The sequence below is a fragment of the Camarhynchus parvulus genome, chromosome 4 (genome assembly GCF_901933205.1).
Source record: "Camarhynchus parvulus chromosome 4, STF_HiC, whole genome shotgun sequence".
NCBI lineage: Eukaryota > Metazoa > Chordata > Aves > Passeriformes > Thraupidae > Camarhynchus > Camarhynchus parvulus.
The window spans coordinates 25,492,965-25,506,396 of record NC_044574.1 but is presented as its reverse complement, the minus strand read 5'-3'; the positions used below and the strand labels follow the sequence as shown (position 1 = coordinate 25,506,396).

General features: G+C 41.0%; 1 protein-coding gene across 1 annotated transcript in view; it reads left to right on the top strand.

Moving 5' to 3' along the window:
• The first annotated feature begins 3,377 nt into the window (after window positions 1–3,377).
• GABRG1 (gamma-aminobutyric acid type A receptor gamma1 subunit) overlaps window positions 3,378–13,432 on the top strand; it is a 50,889-nt gene continuing 40,834 nt past the window's right edge. The window contains exon 1 of the mRNA XM_030947312.1: window positions 3,378–3,611. Coding sequence (XP_030803172.1) covers window positions 3,520–3,611 — 92 coding nt within the window. The 5' untranslated portion in view covers window positions 3,378–3,519. The remainder of the gene's footprint in view (window positions 3,612–13,432) is intronic.

Below are 13,432 nucleotides of genomic sequence, written 5' to 3'. Positions count from 1 at the left end.
CAGTGAGCTTGGGCAGAGTTTAGATGCTAAGCTGCTCAAATTAGTGCTCCTCCTGTTTGTATGCGTATTCCTCTACCTGGAGAAATTTCAGTTAATTACGAATATATGTCTTCTCTGGATTTTCCACTACTAGGCAGCAGCAGAGCTGACAGCTGAGATGTGATTTTACATTTAGGTACTTACAATCTTTACCAAATTCAACCCATGAATTATTTTTATTTTTCCATTTGTCAGCATGTTATCACTTCCCATTTTATAATTGATATTCTACACTGTGATGATTTAACAATATATTGACTTTTTTTCAATATTCACCAATCTGAAACTTTCATCTGAGAATTTTTGTGTTTCTTTTTGAAACCATTAGGTCAGTAAGTAATCAGTTAAATACAATAGTCTCAAGACCAGATTTGTAAGAACTCAACTTTTTAACATGGAAAGTTAATTGCTGACAGTAGTCTCAAGCAGTTTCTGAAAGATGGCCTTAATTTCCTACTGACCCCAGAACTATGCATCTTCTTTAACAAACTCCTGATAGACCTAAAATGGTTTTGAAAGACAGTGAATTATGAAGCTCTGTTCTTCTATTGATAGACATTAAATATGACTGAAGAAGACAGAGATGTGGTTTTCCATTGCAGAAGCCATTCTGGTTTGTTCCTGCTTAGTAATAGTAGTGATGTGAATCCTACAGTTTTGCTTAACGTTGGCTTACTTGATGATTCTGAAATGATGCCTAGCAGATCTGAAGAGACATGATTAAGTCGTTTCTTCATCTTGGTGGGTTTTTTTAAAGATGGCCTTCTTACTTCCAGCATCAGAAGGTGTTTTTAACTGAGAATTTAAATACTGTTGTTAGGTTAGCTGTGCCAGTACCAAGCAGAGGAGAAATATCTGCAGGTCTTGGTAACTAACTCACTATCTTTTAGTGTATTGTCCTGTATCAACATCTCCTTCTTTTGACATCCAACTAGGTGATTTCCCCAGCTTTTCTTTGATATTCTTTTCTATTTTGCAGTTTTAAAATTCATTTATTGCTTATTTTATTTTCTTCAGGAATAGAGACAATCTGAGTTGATTTCTTTCCCTTCATGTTTTCTTCTGATGGTGAAAGATTTTTTTGTTATTTTCTGTTCCCTGATTGCTTTTCAAAATTTTTATACCTATTTCTCATCTAGTATTTGACTTAATTATGGAATAATTTCTTCTCTAGTTTTTAGAGGGATGGATTTCTATTGTTTACATGAAAGTACAAGAAAAATTCAGATTTGGGACTACCTGAAACCAGCTTGTCCAGATGTCATCCTTAGTTTTGTGTCATTTGAGAAATATCATTGGCACTCCTTTTAATTTTTTAACAGTACTTCTATATGCCTTAGTGTTCTCAACCCTGAAATCAAATGAAAAATTCAATTTTCTCACTATTCATGCTACATGTTATTTTAGCTGTAATCTTCCACCTCTTTCACTGTTAGCAAGCTGCTGGATCATCACAGGGGTGAAATTAAGTTTTTAAGTAGATGCTCCAAAATGCTCATGTAGAAAGAAGATGTCTTGGAATCCTGTAAGTATGTTTAAACTTCTTATGTCAAATTTTCACAGTAGTTACTTTAATTGTATATCTTTCAGTGACAGGGTGGAATTTTATAGACTGGTAAAGAGCTTTAATGATTCCAAAAACATCAGAATGCAAAGACATAAACATTTATTGCATATTTTGCAAAATGCAGTTGGTTTGACAGATAAATTTATGATTAACCTAAGGACCATGACCACTTTCAAGGCAGAGGGACTTCCCAGAGAGAAGGGGACTTGGAGGTGGGCTGTGCTCATTGTCCTGCTGAGAGGGACAGCACTCCTGCTTCTTGGAGCTAGTGCCACCAGCTGCAGCAGAGGAGCTGCTTCTGCACTTACTCTGTAATAAATGCATATGCTCTGAGCTCATGCCTTTGCCATCATGCTAGGATGCTGCCTGCTGTGTTAATCCACCAGTAAAGAGACCTCAGGTCATGCAATAATATGTGCCTTTACCGTCTGCCAGTACCCCCAGGACTGGCTATTAATTTTCAAGTTGTTGAATTTTCATTTAATGCACTGCAGCTCTCTGAAGCATGGTGAGTTTCTTTAACCATTAAAGCAGTAAGCTGTATATATAAAATAATAACCAGATGATGATGTGTAAGGAAGACATAACACTGCCTTTCACAGGAAGAACCACTGGATGGAGGATTATTTACATTTCTGTACAGTGACAACTTGACTCAAAGGAGGATGATGATGATGGCTATAAAACGGTTTGCTACTTCCACCGAGAACTCGGTGCACAGGTTACTCCGTAAGTGCCCTGCGAACAAGGGCATCGCCGGGGCCAGGGATTTGGGTTGGTGACAGGCAGAAGCCGAGAGGAGAAATACGCGTTATCCAAGCGCTGGTCCCGCCGGGACGTGCCCACTCGCCCCTATTGCCTGTCAAAGCCTGCGGGCGCGGAACCTGTGGTCTCTGCCCCTTTTCTGCCTGGGGTTCGGGTGTGTGTGTGCGGGCTTGCTGGGGGCACGTCTGGCTACCTTCCCGCCTACGTCTCCGGAGAGAGACCGGGAGGAGGGAGCAGCTGAGAGGAGACACGAAGGAATAAAGAAGAAAAACCCCCATACCCTTTCGCTTTGCATGCCCTGGCGCGTTTCGCAGCGCAGCACGGCGCATCGGCCGCCTCCCGCCCGTCCCCGCGGGGCGCTCCGCGGCCGCGCAGAGCCGCCCGCAGCCGCCGAGCCTGCGCGCAACTCCCGCGGCTGCCCCTGCGCGCCCGGCGCGCCGCCTGCCTCCAGCGCGGCTCTCGGGACTGCGGCTGCAGGGCTGTGCTCCCTCTCCTGGGGACCAGCGAGGGGATGGCGGATGCCCCCTTCCCCGCCGCTAGGGCCGCCTCCCGCAAAATCTCGATCGCGCCAGACGTGGAGACGCGCAGTCCCCGCGGGTGTCCGTGCACATCCCCCGGCGCTTCAGCTCCCGGCTGCGGGTCTCCGCTAGGCAGGGAGGACCGGACCGGCTGCCTCTCTGAGAGTCGCCCTCCGAGTAGCTTCAAAAATAGAAATATTTAAATGTATATGTGTAGCTTTAAGCATGTATTTAACATTTTATACATTTTGCCTATTTATATTTACATGTATATGTATATACGTAAGGTCTTCTTCATTTCCCTCTTCGGAGAAAAATACCAAATCAATGCCACCCTTTCTTCCAGGCATGTTTCCCTTCTAGTAAAGGAGGCTCCACCTCTGCTAGGGATTGATTCGTCCAGCAGTTTTTAGGATAATTTATGAAGCAACCTGATGAGCCTATTGGGCGAGTTGCTCCGTCCTTGCAGAGTGGGTTTCTACCTGTTTGGGTGTTTTATTTTATTTTTTTCCCCCCCTTCCCCTCCCCTCCCTCTCCCTGCCGTGTGCCGGGGGGTGGTGGGATCGGTAGGGTCGCAATTTCCCAGGCTCTCCGGAGAAAACTCGGGCAAGGGAGAGCTCCTTCTCGCTCATGGATGCGTGGGGGGGCCCCGCGCCCCGCTGGATCTGCCGCCGCGGGGCCCGGCTGCTGCTGCTGCTGCTGACCGTGCGCCTGGGGAGCGGGTGAGTACGGCGGGAGCCGCACCTGCCCCCGCCGGGACCCGCTACCTGCGCATCGCGCCCCAGGCTAAGCTCGGGGGCTCCGGGCGGGGGCAGGAGAGGCGGCGTGTTGCGCCGCCAAACTTCAACCAAAAAGGTGTCGGTGCTGCCGCTGTGGCTCCTGCAGGCGGCTGCGGCGGGAGCCGGCTCCGGCAAAGTAAAACTTCAGCCGCATCCCACTTGTTCGCTGGGCGGGTTGGTGAGTCCAGGCTCGGCTCGGTGCTGGAAAAGTCCCCCCATGCCGAGGGCAGCCCGGTGCCCCGAGCTCCCGGCGCGGTGCCGCCCATCCCCGCCGGCGGCTGCGGGAAGAGGGCCCAGGAGCGCGGCCGGCGCTGCCGCTCCTGCGGCTGCTGGTGCGGGGCCCCCAGCGCGGCCGTGGGACCCGTGCGGGGCAGCCAGCGCGGCCCTGGGACCCGTGCGGGGCAGCCAGCGCGGCAGGGCTCCTGCCGCTGGGAGAGGGATCGGGCTCACGCGTGGGATGGAGCAGGGCAGCTGCCCAAGTCCCCGAAGTTCGAAACGTGCGTTTTAAGGGAGTGTTAGAAAATTGAGCTGGAGACCTCTCAAGAAGAAACAACAGTTTGGTACAGCTGCGTACATGTGTTATTAGTACCCATAACAACGAAAAGCAATGTGATAATTCAGCTCCATTAATGATGCAGAACTAATGTGAACCATTCCACAGGTTATACTCATACAAATCAGAAAGAGCACTTCAGGTATAAATAAAGGGTATTTTACTGTTGCTCAGTGTGTGTTTCTTTTAAATGGAAAACGAAGTTATGATTCTAGAGGATATAAAAATGTGTAGTGTAAAGGCTAGCAAAAAAGAGGAAAAAAGGGAAAAAATTGTTAGGCATTTTTAAAGTCCATCTAGATCCCTTCACAACACTGAATGATGTGTGAGGTATGTTGATCTTATCACATCTCTCATCTTCAGAAGGCTGCTGTGTTATCCTAGTAGAAAAAACACTGATTATACTTTTCTTAACCCGTGTCTTTTAAAACCTTTATAAATTATGGAAATGTTTTTCAAAGGCATTGATGAAAATGATGCCAGTGCAGCTGTGTGTCTTCAGAATATTTCTTAATGATCGTAGTGTACCTCAGGTGTGAAAGAAATTATCAAGTGGTTTGAGAGAAAAGAATATGCATGCTAATTTATCAGTTCAAAGACTTTGTAACAAAGGAGGAGAACTAGCCAAAAAAAAAATTATTTTGCTTTGCTTGTCAGACTGTGGTTGGGATTATAAAACTGGGTGTAGATTACTGTGGATGCATCTCATTAACATTATAATCTATAAATAAGTTGATAAGAAGTGAGAAAAAGAGGTAACTTACATGCATTGTTTTTTTCTGTGTTCCAGGACATCTCAGATAAAAGGGAACCTTTGGTATGAATATCTATGTATCTGAATCAACTGTTTTCAGCCTTGACTTTTTTTTTTCAGAGGCTACATGGAAAAATGGTGTTTGAAAGATTTCCCCCCCTTCCTTTTTTTTCCTTTTAAGTGATCTCAAATGGACATGTGTTGGAGATCATAGTTCTCTGGTATGTAGTGCATTGCAGTTCATGGGTGCTTGCTTAGGACCTTTGGCACTCTCTAAAGTCTGCTGCAAAGTAGGATGTCAATACTATTTTTCTGCTTCTTTGGATGCCTCTCTGTAGTTTCAGCCCAAGATTCTCCTTGAAGCTCAAACTAAAATGCAGGAGTAATGCTTTTTCTCAAGAGTAGACCAGGCTGCACCAACTCTGCCAGTTTTTCTAAAACTATCTTGCAGGAGCCAGTCTGCCTTTTCAACAAATATTTTTAAAAGGATGCAAATTGCATCATTTTTAGTGCGCATGTATACACAAAGTACTTTGTGCTGAGTATGAATAAAGTTGCTTCAGCTGCAACAAATGGAGCTAAAGCTAAGCAAAGGCACTGGAAGTTGAGCCCAACCAAGAGTTTATTCTATTAAGATAGTGCCCCAAAAGCTTTGGTTCCCACACACCAAAGTGTGGGAACTCTTTTCCCATAAAGAAGTTGTTACCTCCAGTTCTTCACCTTCAGCACTAACAGATCAGAATGGCCAATGCACTTGATTTAATTCCATGGGTCAGTATTTTGAAGGACTACTTTTGTCAATCACAGATATCTCTTCTGTAGCAGAAATTGGGCCATGAGTCTTTATACAGGATATGTGCAGAGAAAGAGTACTTGCCCAGCAGTTACTGCAGTCCTAAATGTCTGACAAACCCATTATTCTTGTTGAATTCAAATAAACAGATAATTGATAGGCAGAGCATAAGAACTGACAATATAATTAGTGTTATTTTCTTAGTTCCACCCATACAAGTACACCATAACTGTAACTTTTCTTCCAGTTTATATTTCTTTAAATGGTATGTGCTGGTCAGCATGCCTAAAGGTATATTGTAAGCTTAACTTAATTTTGCCCATATCTTCCCTTTCGTTTTGTAATCTGATGTTTTAAAAGCAATTATAAACGCTCTATTGAAATGCAGCTGTCAGCAAGTACAAATGTCAAGTGATATTTTCTTTTCAAAGTATCTGTTAGGAAAATATATAATACAGCCTACGTTTTCCTCTCATATAAATTCCTGGATCAGAGTTAAGCCTGTCATAACAATGTTGGTTTCTTAGTGCTTGATAATAGTGATTTACTGCTTCATTTGAACATCTGTGATGTTTATTCATTATTATCCTCACTCTTATATGCTTTGTTCATGATGTGACAACAAAGAACTTGTTATTCAGCAGTCCCAGTGGTTTAAAATACAGTTTATTTTATTGAAAGTTTGTTAATATTTTCTTTTGTTGGTATAAAGTTTAAAGATACCTAAATATTGAGGAATACTTATAGTCTTTGCACATAATCTTCTTACAGCGGTTTCAAGGAAACCCTCAAACTATGTCAAACTCTTAAATAAAGAAAAGGCTCTCAGCAAATTGAAACAAATTTTCATTTACTTTTAACTTTCTGTTTGTTAAATCTGCCTGATGTTAAAAAAAGCACCTCTGCTGCAAATTCAAGCCTTTTTGAGCTGGACAGAAAAGTTTAGAGGTGAGAACTTGTTGAGCTTGTTCTTTTTCTGAATACAGAAGTCTATCTACAGAGTGGATTACAAAGGGATCAGGAGAATAGTGAGGTGTTTTTTTCTTTGAAGCTCTAGACAGATTGTACTAATCTGGGTAAAACAGAACAGCTAATACGTAGGACCACTTAAATGGACTAGGTATATGCATGGTTTGAAAGTGATTTGCTTTGGTTTGGGCTATCTTACATATATATAAACTAAAAGAGTCATATGTGTTGCATTCACAGAAAACCAAAAGTGATCATCTCAAACCCCTTTTTTGTAGTACCATTTATGATAGAAGAGAGTAGCACTTTCTGAATTACCTGCATAACTCTTTCTTGCACTGCATCCTAAATTGGTGATGTGCATGAGTAAAATAACAATATCATAACTTAGTTGGTAAAGAGCAGCAGAGACAAGTACTAATTACAAATGACTGTAACACACTGACAGGAACCTTTCAAAGGCTGGTGGATGACAATGACAATAACTTTTATTTCTTAACAATTTCTCTGAATAGTAATAATTTGTACAGAGTAATTCAGATGCAACCGAATTAATCTGAAGATGACACAGAAGTCCTGATTTTGAATTTTTACACGTGCAAACATTATTTAAGACTGAAAATAATGTGGTGAGTTCAGTGGCCTACAGGTCAATGTAAAAAATTGATTATATATATATATATATATATATATATATATATTTATAAACCTAAAATGGTAAATCATGGAGCAACACTGAACTAATAGAGGTGACTAGAGAGATTAGGAAGGTCATCAGGAGTTCATCAGAACAGAATTTATTTCAAAGAAGAGGGCAATTTCAGTGATATGGATATGATGGAAATAAATAGTTTCTACAATATGCTTTAATTGAGGATTTTCCAGTCAGTAGGATCTGTTGGGATAATCTGGTCTTATATAAGAATGTATAAGAGGCTAAACAAAACTGGAGAATTTACCCTGGTGCCTTTATTAGGTTTGCTCCCTCAGTTTAACTAAGTCCCTGCATATAGACTTGCTGAGGAGGAATCCAATGAAATATTATATAGTATTTCTAGTCTGAGGTTTCTCTGGCTTCCAGCCAGTGGATCTCCTGTTCCCAGTGTAACCTGCTACACCTGGCTCAGCCACTGGATCCCCATGTCCATCTCTTTGTGGGGAAATCCACATCTTCTTTTATACTTCTGGTTCTGCAGGGGAGCCTCAAGGTATAGACCAATGGCTGCAGCTGCTCTTCAGGAGCAGAGTGTGGTCGGCATCCATCTGCTCTTTGACAAGATAACCAGTCATCAAAGCTACTCCTTGTTCTGCCTCTGCTGAGTTTTGCCCTGACAAGAACTCACAGTGTCTCAAGTGAATCCCGAAAATTCTTAAAGGAATCAGCATTTTGGTCAGAAAACATCCTGATGCCTTTCTCTTTCCAGCCTAGTCTTTCATAATTTGGTGTAGAAACCTTCTCACCTCAGAAGCTCCGGTTGGTCAGATTCCAAGCAGTTGTTGCAGGATGAATGATCTAGTCCAAAATGAAAGTTGTACACAAATGTGTCACAATTGGAGACACTCTCTGCAGTATGGAAATGTCCACTGAATTGGGTTCAGCCATGCTGCAGTCATATGAGCTGATCTTTGAAGCACATCCCTAGTAGGTGTAGTTTAAGAGACGACTTGATAGCCACTTACATTCTCCTCTCACATGAGTAAACTGAGATACCTACATTTCTTCAGAAAATATTTAATTACTTGCTTGACCACTTTTAAGCGCTTTCCATTTTTTTTGTCTGAAGAAGAGATAAACACAGAATATTTCTTCACTGCTATTTCATACTGCTCAGATCCTGTCTCACAGGATTAGCTCCAGTATTGTTCAGGTGTAACTCATGTTCTTTTTGCCTTGGTTGTCAAATCCTTTTCTGTGTCACTGCATTCATGTCGGGTAAGGTATGAATGGCTAATTCTGTGTTTCTAAATTTATATGCAGCAGTTTTTCTTTGTTTTAAGGAAAATAGACAGACTTAGTGGATAGGAAAAATCTGAGGTAGAACAAAGGGGATACATCCCCTTTGGATTAAATTATTTGATGTCTCAAATAGATTGTTAGTCCTTTCCTTTAATATGGTTTTCTTCTTGTTTAAGGCAGTGTACCATGAGGGATTAAGTGTTATTATTAGTAGTGGTAATGTAGTATTATTGTCCAGTTTTTCTTTCTAAATAAAGTTTGACTGGATAGAATTTATATTAGTAGAAAAATGTAGCATCAAGTGTCCATTTAGGTGGTAAATTGTCAATGTAAGTCACAATTTTTTTTTTATTCCATTGTCCAATGTTAAGTTTGCATGACAGAATAAATTATGTAGATTTTTTTAATGTAAATTATGTAGATTTTTTTTAATAAAGTGTCCTCATTGTTTTCTCTGGAGGAGAACAGTTCTTAATATCATCACCATACAGCCATTGTATATGGTTTGGGTTGTGTCAGACCTGCTGCAGGTGGCCTGTGGACCTGTGCCTTAGGTTCTTGCTTTGCCAGTGAGGGCCATCCAGCTCATGGCCTATGGTTTGTGTCCAGCAGGGGACAACTCTGACTACCATAAATTTTAGTTACCATCTAACAAGAGGTGTAATTCTTCTGTTTGAAAGATATGTGTAATGTAATACACAGCGTCAGAGAAGACAATTTTGTGCATAGAGGCAGCAAGCTTTTGATTACATGGTTTAAGTATTTCCATTAGTCCTTACAGAGTATATTCATCTTTCTATACAATTATTCATTAACTTAACTGACCTTTGGATTAGTCCATAATTGCCTAATTTTACACCAAAATTTCAGTAGAGCCTATTAATTATATTTCTAGTGGGTACATGTTGTCATTGCCTAGTTATTGTAGTTGAATGGCTTTTTTCTGTAATTTCAAGCTGAATTTAGTTATATGCTGCAATTACAGTGTGCAGTTCAATGCAAGTCTCTGGTTCTATTGCTGCTTCAGTCCTTGCATATTTCTTTGGCTCTTGTGGGAGGAGGATGGCACCTGCTCAGATGTGTAGCAGAATTTGGAACTATTTCAAATAAGTTTGGTTTTGTGAAGGGTTGTAGTAGATTTCTTGTCACCTGAAGATTTTGCAGGAAATGTATGATGAATTGTGTTAGAACAAATACTCAAATGGATATGCTGAAATACCATCAGCTTAAATGACTGGAAATGCCTTATAAAGGATTGCTCATTTGATATATTTTTTGAGATGCTGGTGATATTTTAAGCTAGAAAATTGATTTTGCAATTTGGTGAATTTTATAGTTAGTATGGGATGGCATTTAATTAGGTTAACATCTTTTTTTTTGAGGTTATGGTTCTCAGCATTCATTTATCAAAGGTTTGTTTTAAGTCTAGTTTCACTATGGAAAGTGTATCTTAGATCAAAGCACTTAGCCCATCAACAGTGTATCTGCTCATTTTGAATTTGATGGCAATTAACCTTTCATCAGTCAAGTGTAGATAATGTGTGAATGGTGTGCTGATGTGTGATACATGGATTTATGTGTTCCTGTCTTTGTGTCTTTGTGTGATGATCAGTCTGAAACTTCCAGGAGATGTGGTACTGCCATGGTTAGTACATGTTTCACATATCCAGAGAAGTTATCAACACTGTGTCCTTCCCTAGCAGTTTGGGAATATTTGACCATTATTTAATACCTGTTGTCCCTCTTCAGTTATATCTACTTAGGTTCTATAATTTGCTTTGGTTATCCTCTTACTTTCTGTTCAAGTCTTCATTTGTTTCCTGCTGCTTTGTCTAGGTGAACAGTGCACTATGGCTGTTCACATTCTGCTTATTTGATTGCGTGGTATAGCCAAAACCCACAAAGAAGGTAAAACTTACCAACTGAGAAAACAAGATTGCACCTGAAGTCCTGTGTTCAGTTCTGGGCCCCTCGTTATGAGAAAAAACATTGAGGTGTTGGAGTGTGTCCGAAGCAGGGCAATGGAGCTGGTGAAAAATCTAGAGGTTAAGTCCTGTGAGGAGTAGCTGAGGGAGCTGGGGTTGTTTAGCCTGGAGAAAAGGAGGCTCAAGGGGCTCTTATCACTCTCTACAACTGCCTGAAAGGAGGTTGTAAAGGTGGGGGTCAACCTCTTCTCTGAGGCAACTAGAGACAGGACAAGAGGAAATGGCCTCTAGATGCCTGGGGAGGTTCAGGTTGGACATTGGGATGCATTTGTTCCCAGACAGCATTGGAAGGGGCTGAGCTGGGTGGTGGTAGAGTCACTATCCCTGGAGGTGTTCAAGAAACAGCTCTGTGGCACTTGATTCCATGGTCCGGTTGACAAGGCGATGATCAGTCAAAGGTTGGACTTGATGATCTCAGAGATCTTTTCCAAACTAAATGGTTCCATGATTCTGTGAAAAGACATCATACAACATGTCCTTCAAGTTTGTAATCAGCAGACAAAATAATTGCTGCAAGGAAAGAGAAGTGAGAAGTGTGTCCTATTTCCTCCTTTGTCTGGGGTGGAGCAAGAACTGCTCAGAGCATGAGGAATAATGATTTCAGCATAATGTTTCTTGAAGACATTCTTTTTCCACGTTGAAATATTACTTTTTTACCAAGTTCATATGTTTGCAGACAGGGCTGCTGTTCTGAGGGAGCAGGAGAGCTTGGGGTAATGGGTTGACAGGAACATCATAAAAGTCATTAAGGATGAGTGCTAAAATCTTGCGCCTGGATGGAAGGTCCCCCTCAGCAGGACTGGAGCTAGCTAGCTGGGGAGCAGCAGCTCTTCCGAAAGGACCTGGAGTTGCTGTTGGAGAGCATGGCACCTTGGCAGCAGGGAGGGCCAGCAGCCTCCTGGGCTTTGGGATCAGGTACACATTCAGGAAGGTGAGGAAATTGACAGTCTCCCTCTGCTCAACCCTTGTGAAACTGCATGTAGATACTGCATCCAGTTCGGGGTTTAAACTGGAGGGAGCTCAGGAGAAGATACCCAACTGGTCAAGCAGGAGCACCTGTCCTAAGAGGCAAGGGCTGATCTGACTGGAGAAAATGTGACTTGGTGTGGATTCAGCATCAGTCCCCAGCATTTACTGGGAGACAATCCTGAAAACAGAGGTAGGCACCTCCTAGTGGTGTGTGGTAAGAAAATGAGAAACAATGGTGATGAATTGCAACAGGGAAATCTCAGCTAGATATAAAGAAAAAATTGCTAGAAAGATAATTAAACAGCAGAACAAGATATCCAGTGAAGGTTTGGGATGTCTTTCCATGGAATTTTATATACCAGCTGGATTAGGCAAGCACTCTGGTCTAAATTCAGATTTGGCCCTTTGACTAGAAGTAAACTTCTCAAGATCCCTTCTAAATTTTATGTGAAAACTAATAATTTCTCTGGAAAATTTCAGAAATCAGCTTGTATTTTTTGTTTTGTTTTGCTATGTGTGCAAAGTGCATGCTCTCTATTGTGTAGCACAAAAAGAGAATTGTAGAAATAGGTAGTTTTCTGCCTCAGGTCTCCACAACTGAGTATTTTTGTCATCACATATGGAGATAAAGATATGGTCAAAGTAAGATTGCTATACTAATCAAGCTGAATATGTTTGAGAATCCAGCAGCTCTGAAGTGGTGCAGAGAATTACCTGTAATTGGCTACAGAGATGTGAGAAAAATTGTCAATTGATTTCTGGGCTGCAGCTTGGTAGGAGTAGAGGCAGCAGTTATACTGGTCTGACCATATCAGTCTTTGGATGAACTTTCAAGGAGAGAAGATAAACTTTGTATTATGTTAGAAGATTGATGGATAAAGAATATTTGAGATGCTTTGAGTCTTTATGACAATTTAGTGAGATCTGTAAAATCTATCTGAATTAATAGCATTTGACCAGTGTTATTTCAAACAGCATGCAGCATTATGTGAAAATGGACTTGAAGAAGAGCAATTTGTGTGGATCTCAGAACAAAATTGTTCTCCCAGAAGATAGTTTTAATAGTATCTGTTGTTCCTCTTGTTAAAAATCCACATTTCTATAAATATTTTTTGCAGTCAGACTGTGCCTTTATTCAGTGCTCAGAGTTAAGTCTGGTTGTATTGTTCAGTAATTTTGAATTAATTTTTAATATAAAAGTGTCACAAAGATGTTGAAGATTTTATGAGAAATGTGATAATGCTTTTAAGTGAAGGTATCACTGAGATTAAAATTAGTTGGACTGAAGTTACTGTGTGTTGGAGAAAATGTTTAATATCTTTCAGAGATGTGCTTCAAAGATGAAATTATTCAAAAGATCTTAATCATCCAATACTTGTGATATGTATGAAGATATCACAAGGTTAATAGTCCAAACACTCAGATACATAGGCGACACTTTTTGACAGGAGTGAACGCCGGAGGTGGATGTTTTATTCTGTTATTGCTGTGATTGTTCATTTTTTTGCAACAAAGCTTATTTAATACCAAGTGGACTTCCCTATGTAGCTTATACTTCTAATCTAGTGTTCAAATGTTTCTGTGTAGGAATTCCTAATATTTTTTCCACACCTTTTCCCTGATAATTAATATCCAAATTATTCCCTTCACTAAACACCAAGGAAGAAGGAGGGAAAGAAGAAGCAGGGCAGGAAATTATAAACAGCCAGACAAATATGAAATAAAACAAATAGCACAAGGCACTACGTGTATTCAGAAGAAGAATCAACCTAACAGTATGTGGT